Here is an 8,465-nt window from a genome sequence, read left to right as displayed (position 1 = left end):
AGTGAATGAATGAAGACTCGGCACCCCACTGCTGAAAAGTTGCCGACCCCTGGTCTGGACATTTACACCTGGCATGGGTCCCAGCATTGCTGGTCACACGTCCCTTTCCCTTTCCCTTTCCCTTTCCCTTTCACTTTCACCCCCTCCCCAAAGCCTGTGATTGCTTCTGGGAAATCAGCTACTAAGGGGAAAAGGAAACAAACAAAAGATGAAAATGACAATCCCACTGATGAGCTGTTCGCGCTGAGTACACAGCTCAGAGGGCCCCCTATCAGCTGTGGGGCCCAGAGCTCACCAGAGAGAGGTACAGCTGACACCTGCAGTCACCTTCCACTCCAGAGATGATAAAGAAGATCAGCTTCCCCGTGGCTCTGGGGCTGGCATCCCTGGGGGCTTTATCAGGGCAGAAGGTTTGTCTGGATGAGGGGCCGAGGGGGTTGGGCGCTGGCTCTGGGGTGTCTCAGGCCGGGGCAGGGTGAGGGGCCCCGGGGGCTGGGCGCTGGCTCTGGGGTGTCTCAAGCCGGGGCAGGGCGAGGGGCTGAGGGGGCTGGGCGCTGGCTCTGGGGTGTCTCAGGCCAGGGCAGGGCGAGGGGCTGAGGGGGCTGGGCGCTGGCTCTGGGGTGTCTCAGGCCGGGGCAGGGTGAGGGGCGGAGGGGGCTGGGCGCTGGCTCTGGGGTGTCTCAGGCCGGAGCAGGGTGAGGGGCGGAGGGGGCTGGGCGCTGGCTCTGGGGTGTCTCAGGCCGGGGCAGGGTGAGGGGCCGAGGGGACTGGGCGCTGGCTCTGGGGTGTCTCAGGCCGGGGCAGGGTGAGGGGCCGAGGGGACTGGGCGCTGGCTCTGGGGTGTCTCAGGCTGGGGCAGGACGAGGGGCTGAGGGGGCTGGGCGCTCACTCTGGAGTGTCTCAGGCCGGGGCAGGGTGAGGGGCCGGGGGGGCTGGGTGCTCGCTCTGGCTCATCTCAGGCTCTTGGTCCCCCAGTGACTGGGATTCACTTTCAGTTGGGGTTTTATCCGGGTTGGGAGGACTTTAGGGAGGCTTCAGACACTGTTTCTTGAGAGAGGGATAGCTCAGTGGTTTGAGCATTGGCCTGATAAACCCAGCGTTATGAGTTCAATCCTTGAGGGGGCCACTTAGGGATCTGGGGCAAAAATCAGTACTTGGTCCTGCTAGTGAAGGCAGGGGGCTGGGCTTGATGTCCTTTCTAGTTCTAGGAGATAGGATATCTCCATTATTATTTTATTTATATTTATTTTAACGAGGCACCAGTGGTGGAGGGAGATGTGCTGGGTTCTTCCCCTCTCTGGGGGCAGGCAGTGGGCTCCTAGTTTGGGCAGGGGGAGTAGGAGTTGGAGGCAGGGGAGTGAGAGGTGATGGGGACAGGCATTGCACTGACACTGGGGGAGGTGAGAACGGGGTGTGTCCCCTGCCCTCCCCCCCGACCCCATGCAGGGATTTTACCCCATGAATATCTTATGCACAAGCTTTAAAATCTTTAGCAATATGTGGGGGCCCTCAACCAAGCAGGATGCTCAGTACAACGGGCCAGAAGCAGCAGGCTTAGTTCTTCACACAACTCACAGTCAACCTGTGGAACTCCTTGCCAGAGGATGTTGTGAAGGCCAAGACTATAACGGGGTTCAAAAAAGACCTAGATACGTTCATGGAGGATAGGTCCATCAATGGCTATTAGCCAGGATGGGCAGGGATGGTGTCCCGAGCCTCTGTTTGCCAGAAGCTGGGAATGGGCAACATGGGATGGATCACTTGATGATTCCCTGTTCTGTTCTGTTCGTTCCCTCTGGGGCACCTGGCACTGGCTACTGTTGGCAGACAGGACACTGGGCTAGATGAACCTTGGTCTGACCCAGTCTGGCCATTCTGATGTTCTTAACCCCCGTGTTACTCAAGTCATCAGCATTAAAAGCAAGACTGAGCAATTCCTTCCAATCTGAAACCCCTTTTCTGTCCTTCAGCAGCTCCCTGGGTCTCAGCCTCCAGCCTGAGAGTCCCTGGCTCTGTGTAGTCTGGGTTTGTTTCTTTTTAGATCCTGCTGCTGAAGCCTCAGGGATGGCCCTGGCTGGAGATGGGACACTGGGCGGGTGGGCCAGGGTTCGGAGGTGGCAGGGAGCATCCTCTCTCGCAGGGGTTTGGCTGGCTGGTTCCTGCTCCCACGCTCAGGGCCTGACTGAGCACCACATGTGGGGTTGGGAAGGCATTTCCCCCAGGTCAGCTTGGCCGGGACCCTGGGCAGTTTCTCTTTCCTCCGCAGTGTGTGGCCTCGGGCCTCAGGCATGGTGCCTCTCGGCGCCGCCTGGCCTCTGCCCATGGCACGTAATAGCCTGGTCTCCTGGGCCTGCCAGACTTTGGTCTCATTTCCGTTGTTGGGTTTAGTGGGCGGTGCTGGGTGGGTTGGTGGCCAGTGAGACCCGGCAGGACCCTTCTGGCCTTAAATGCTGTGTCTCTGTGGGCAAAATATCGGCCCCGGGGGCGTGTCCAGGGTCTGGGCACCCGCTGGCATTTTCAGGAGCAGCAGCACCGGGCGCTGGCTGCGTTCGCTGAGTGTCTGCCCAGGAAGGCAGCTGCTCTTCTCTGCTCTCTTTAACAGCTGCTTTGCCAGGAAGATGAAACTGTCACAGAGGGAAAGAAATGCGCAGAGGAGGAGAGAGCCACAAGGAAAACAAAACCCAGGCCTGGACCGACTCCTGGGCACCAAAGGCAAGCAGCAAACTGCAAGGTAACCTCAGCCTCGGCGCCCGTGCTGCCCAGGCCCCAGCTGGTACCTGGCTGCAGCCCAGGATGCCCGTCTGTCTGGCTAGCTTGAGGCTTTGCAGGAACTGTGGAGGCTGAGATCCTGGTTGGGCTTTGCCTCCCCCACCCCCGCCCGCGGCCAGGCTCAATTCCAGATGGGGGCAGCGTGTGAGACAGGGTGAGGCCAGGGTGGTAGCGATGGTGCACCAGCCTGGTGGCCAATACACTACAGGAAAGGCCCCTAAGGAGCATGTTGCAGAGGAGGGAGCTGGTTCCAGGACACAGGCTGCAGGAGCAGAGCGTGACTGACCTTGGCGACCAAGGCGCGAGGGGCCCAGGTGGCAGCCCAGCCTTGCTTACGGGTGCAGTGACGTTACCCCACGCCATGGGACGCGAGCAGCTGGGCCCTTGCGCAGGCTGGTCACAGCCCGGGGCCGGAGAGAACTGAGCTGGAATTGCAGCTGGCTCCCTCCCCCTTTCCCAGCCGGGTGGGAGGGCAGAAGCCGCTCAGTGCTGTGTGCTTAGTGCTGTGTGTGCAGGCGTCTCTGCTCTCCGCACAGAGCGCTGCTGGGCTGATACGCTGGATAGACGCCTGGCGGCTGAGCTCAGTGCCCTGAGGCCAGGCTCCTGCACGGCGCACAGGTGGTGAGCGGGGGCAGGGGCACCAGTGAGTAGCATCAGTGAGTCAGAAGATGCCCCGTGTGTGCCTGTCCACAGAGCCACCGTGTGGCCTGGGGAATGAGCGCTAATGCCCACGGGGAGACCCTGTTCCCCTCCCTCTCGGGCTCCTTGCTGGCCTGTCTCCCCGTCTGCATTTTCATTTCATCGCCCCGCCTCGTGCCCGCTCTGGGAGCAAGGGTCCGTCACGCCGTACGTTCGCAGTCGGCTCGGTTTGTACGTTGTGACCGTGCTGCCTGTGGGAGCCAGCTGAGGTCACTCAATCAGGGTGAACTGCAAACAAAACGGGGCAGACAAACCCCAAAAGCTGGTGGATATTCCAATACTTAGATTTACCAACCAGCCCAAAACAGCTTCTACAGTACCTCACTGGTTACTCAGAAGTCCAAACAATGCAGTTCCCTTAAAGTGCCCAGCCTCAGGCCTCCGTCCTGACACACCTGTCAGATATGATGATGATTACTGAAAATCTTATCTCATCATATAAAAGAAAAGGTTTTTCCAACCCCAAAGGATCAGCCACACACCCAGGTCCATTATAACTTAGATCTTATCCAAAATACACGCTTATAGCCAATTCTTATTAACTAAGTTAAAATTTATTAAAAAAGAAAAGAGAGAGTGTTGGTTAAAAGATCAATATACAGACAGACTTGAATTCAATTCTTGAGGTTCAGATACATAGCAGAGGTGAGCTTGTAGTTGCCAAAATTCCTTTTAGAAATAGTCCAGAGGTTATAGTCCAATGTCCATATTCAGGGTGACTCCAGTCAGTGACTGGGGATCTCAATCCTTATGGCTTAAGGTTTCCCCCTCTTGAAACCCAAAGCAGATCTGAGATGAAGAAGGATCGTGTCCCAGGGTTCTTATACATTTCCAGCAGCCTTTCGGCCTGAGAAAACAATAGGCCTAACTCTCCTTCTCCCAAACATCCTGGCAATTAGCACAGGGTAATTTATCCATTAAACAGTTCAGATACAGGTTACCACAACCTTCAAAGAGACATAGAGACAATAATACTATTTCCCTCAAGTGTCTTCCTAAATATTAATACTCCTTTTTTGATCTTTGAATTAAAGCTATAGCAATAGACAAAACTTGTTTGCTTATATTACAAGACCTGAGCAAACATCTACCCTTCTACCTCTAACAATGCAGACTTACATTTCAAAGCTCTATTCATTTACCTATCTTCCTAACCAGTCTCTAAAGTTCGACAATGGGTCAGGTCAGTCTGGGAGGTAATTAACTCTTTCTGGCCCTGTCATCTTTCAATGAGTTATCATATTACACTCGTAACGTCACATGTGTTATAGCCCAGCTCACTGCACACCTGGCCCTGGAATATTCTGGCCAGAGGACTGACCCAACCCGTCATAGACAGACGTGGTGCTACAAAAGAGCTAAGCTCCCACAGCTGATGGAAATTATCAATGACATTTATTGGAAAGAAAAAGTTAGACAGAAAAAGGTGAATGAAAGTTCGGAGTTGTTAAAGAAGAGTTTCCTAGCTGGGCAGTAAGTAATGATTTCACAGCTGCAGAAGAGGCAGCTCCTGCTAAGAGCTCAGCCTTCTGACGTGGGAAGTGAAAGCAGCAATTAGAAATGAATATACTGTGTGTATATAACAATGGGGAAAGGGGAAGGAGATAGCAATCACTATTCATTAGAAGTTATGAAGTGAAGAAAATTCATAAGGGAAGCTAAAGACATCAGGGGATAATCCATGTCTGGCAGGACTGAAGCTAATAAGGAGTTATTTAAGTATACACCAGACCTGTTATTGGGTCTTGCGGTATCACCCACACCAAGTGTTCAGCCATCAAGAGCCCCCAGAAATTGTGAGATTGGCATTAAAATCATGAGATTTTTATAAATAAAAAGTTCAGCCGTCTCTGTCCTGCGTTCGGGGCTGTCGAGGGCACAGCCCCGGCTGAGCATCTGACCCCACAGTGCTGTGTACAGGGTGCTGATCCCGCCCACCCACTGACCATGTCCCTCCCCTTTCAGTGCATCCTGACTGGCTTGTGGAGGAATGAGCTGGGCTCCCAGATGCAGATACAGCAAGTGAACAGGGACGGCACCTTCTCTGGCAAGTACCACACGGCCGTGTCGCTCGCTCAGAGACCCATCCAACCCGCGTCCCTCAACGGGTCCCAGCACTTCGACGAGGCGGGGCAGCCGACGTTTGGCTTCACTGTCAACTGGAAAAGCTTCTCAGGTAGGAGGCCCCAGGGGCTCCAGCGCCCGGTGCGGGGCAAGGAGGGGAACTCGGCTCCCTCCCAATTCCTCCTGGGTCGGTCCCTGGCCCCTCCCCACTCGTTGCTCCCTCAGCCTCTTCTTCCCTCTCCCGACTCGGCCCGTTTCTCATACTGCCCTTTGCCTGGCACCGCCTCCTGCTCCCGTGCGTCCGGTAGCCTCCCTCCCTGCCTCCCTTCTTCCCCCTTTTGGGGCTCTTGGCACCAACCCTTGGCCTGGCCTCAGCAGTAACGGCGAGGACGTTGGGAACAAACATGCTTGGCCATCTTCCGCTCCCAGGCCAGGCGTGTTTCTGGACCTGCCTTCTCTAGCGTAACTACAGAGCAACATCGGGTGAGAGGGCAGATGAGTAGTCACGTGGCTCGGTGCGCTATGGGGGCTCAGACACTATGGTGAGGAGCACTAGCCTACCCTGCTGGCACGGGGACTCTCTTACTGGCCCGGACACGAGCTGCGCTGTGCTGACAGGGCCTCGGCGGCGTCTCTCATTTAGACCCTAAGCTGCTTTGGGCTCCGTCTGGGGGCCACACACACACACACACACTGTGGGGGACACAGAGGGCAGCTCTGACTTTCACCCGAACTCCCTGGCAGACTCAACCACCGTCTTCACGGGCCAGTGCTTTGTGGACGAGAACGGGAAGGAAATTCTGGAAACCATGTGGCTGCTGCGAGAGAAGGCCAAAGCCCCAAATGGCTGGGAGGCGACCAGGTGGGTGATGGGACACAGACTGCCCAGGAGTGAAGGTGCTGCCTGCGGAGCCGGGACAGCAGGGCCTGGCCCCGTCCCTGCTCCGAGCCCCCTTACTCTGAGCCCCCGGGAAGTGGTGGGCTGGCAGTGAGGGGGAAGCTGCCCTGGGGAGCTCATCCAGCTGGTAGTGCCTTTCCCGCGTGGTGCTGCTCCATGCCCCTCCCCGCACACAAGCTGGGGTGGCCGCGGAGCCTGCTGGTGCCTTGTCTTTCTCCGCCGGCGCTGCCTGTCTCCTCTTAGTGTGAGCGGGGAGGGGTGGGGGGCTGCAGGGGGGCTGCCTGCCCTGGGGGGCACCAAGGGGAGCTTTGAGCAGGTGGCTGCTGATGGGTCCCTGCCCCCAGTGGCCCTGCTGAGCACCACTGGGACGTGCAGCCTGCGGAGCCCTGCCCACCCCCGGGTGCTGCTGGGTGGCTCTGAGGCCAGGCCAGTGCGGGGTGCCCACAGCCACGCTGCCTCCCTGGGCTGGGTGGCTGGGTGCCCCCGTGAGGTAGCGCCTGTAGGAATTGCCTGCCAGCCCCTTACCTGCCCCTACATGGCGCTGCTGGGACCCCCGTGAGATGGAGCCTGGAGGAGGGGCGTTCCCCAGACAGCGGTGCTCAGCACCCAGGCCGGGCGCCCTGGGGATGGGGTGTCCCTCTTTGGGCTTCTCTCCTCAGGCTCATGCACCTTCTGCCCCTGCCTCCTTCCCCCCTCTAGTGTATGGGGCAGCCCCGAGCGCAGGCCCCTGCTGGGCCAGTAACCACAGCTCTGCGCTTCCCCGCAGGGTCGGCACAAACGTTTTCACCCGGATCAACGGGCAGAACGTGGGAGAATCTGTGAGGAGCGACCTGTGACCTGTGACCCCAGCAGCACCATGACCCCACTCTGCAGCCCCAGGGCTCCTGGCCCTCCCTCCCCCGAATCTCTCGAGAGCGTCTCGCTCGGCCTCAGGGCTGTTTCCTAGGCTGCAGAGGCGCCATCTCTGTCTCCATCTCCCCTCGCTCTCCGGTTACACCCACATCCCAGAATCGCTGCCCGCGCCCCCGACGCTGCAATTTAGTTCCTTTCCCAGTAAAGCTCTAGCGTGGGAGGCAAATGAGTCTCTGGTGTTTTTATCGCTCTTGGGGTGAAGCTGTTGCTGACCCGTGATTCCCACCTGCCCCCTCTGGATTCCCTGGGAGGTGCCGGATTCTCTCTCATTAGCTGGGACCTTCCTGAGACGCCCTTTGGCAGTTTCATCCCCCTGGTTCGCTCCTTTGCTCACTGGACATTCAATAACAGATTTAGAAGTAGCCATCATTCAACAAAAAAACTTCAAAAACAGACTTCAAAGAGAAACTGCAGAGCTAAAATTCATTTGCAAATTTACCACCATTAATTTGGGCTTGAATAGGGACTGGGAGTGGCTGGCTCACTACAAAAGCAATTTTCCCTCTCTTGGTATTGACACCTCCTCATCAGTTATTGGGAGTGGACCACATCCACCCTGACTGAATTGGCCTTGTCAGCACTGGCTCTCCACTGGTAAGGTAACTCCCTTCTCTTCATGTGCCAGTATCTCTATAATTTTCACTCCATGCATCTGAAGAAGTGAGGGTTTTTTACCCACGAAAGCTTATGCCCAAATAAATCTGTTAGTCTTTAAGGTGCCACCAGACTCCTCGTTGTTTTTGTGGATACAGACTAACACGGCTACCCCCTGATACTCCTTTGCTCGCTGCCCGTCCCTCTGCCCAGCAGCACCAGCTATTAGCCTGGACTCAGTTCAGCCTCGACTGTCCTTGGTGCTCTGACCTGGGAGCCCCCAGGCGTCCCTGTTACCCCGACTCCCACCCACTTTGCTAATGAAATTTCCCATCCGAGGCAGAAACTGAGGGAACATCTGGCCCTGCCTGAGTGGCCAGGTCAGAAAGGGGTCAGGCTGCGTCAGGCAGCACCGACAAACGCCCGGGAGACTGGGGCATGGGGATTTCTGACCCCGGTCCGAACCCGCCCAGCTGCAGAGACTGCCCTGTGCTGGCAGCGCCGCAGCCTCCTGGCTGAACGTCCAGCG

The 8,465-nt window shown here is 57.0% G+C and overlaps 1 protein-coding gene across 1 annotated transcript; it reads left to right on the top strand.

Annotated features, from left to right (window-relative positions):
• The first annotated feature begins 237 nt into the window (after nt 1-237).
• Nucleotides 238-7,992, top strand: LOC135880031 (avidin-like). Its single transcript, XM_065406115.1, has 5 exons — nt 238-410; nt 2,603-2,731; nt 5,434-5,644; nt 6,277-6,394; nt 7,197-7,992. The coding sequence occupies exons 1-5, from the start codon at nt 342-344 to the stop codon at nt 7,264-7,266; spliced, it is 597 nt and encodes a 198-aa protein (XP_065262187.1). The 5' UTR covers nt 238-341; the 3' UTR covers nt 7,267-7,992.
• The last annotated feature ends 473 nt before the right edge of the window (nt 7,993-8,465 follow it).

The sequence above is a fragment of the Emys orbicularis genome, chromosome 6 (assembly GCF_028017835.1).
Source record: "Emys orbicularis isolate rEmyOrb1 chromosome 6, rEmyOrb1.hap1, whole genome shotgun sequence".
Taxonomy (NCBI): Eukaryota; Metazoa; Chordata; order Testudines; family Emydidae; genus Emys; species Emys orbicularis.
This window is presented reverse-complemented; position numbering and strand designations above follow the sequence as displayed.

Excerpts from the sequence above, each read along its gene's own strand:
- LOC135880031 (XM_065406115.1), top strand. The coding sequence starts at position 342 with ATGATAAAGAAGATCAGCTTCCCCGTGGCTCTGGGGCTGGCATCCCTG. Across the intron at positions 5,645-6,276 it reads CAACTGGAAAAGCTTCTCAG|ACTCAACCACCGTCTTCACG; the intron begins GTAGGAGGCCCC and ends ACTCCCTGGCAG. Across the intron at positions 6,395-7,196 it reads AATGGCTGGGAGGCGACCAG|GGTCGGCACAAACGTTTTCA; the intron begins GTGGGTGATGGG and ends GCTTCCCCGCAG.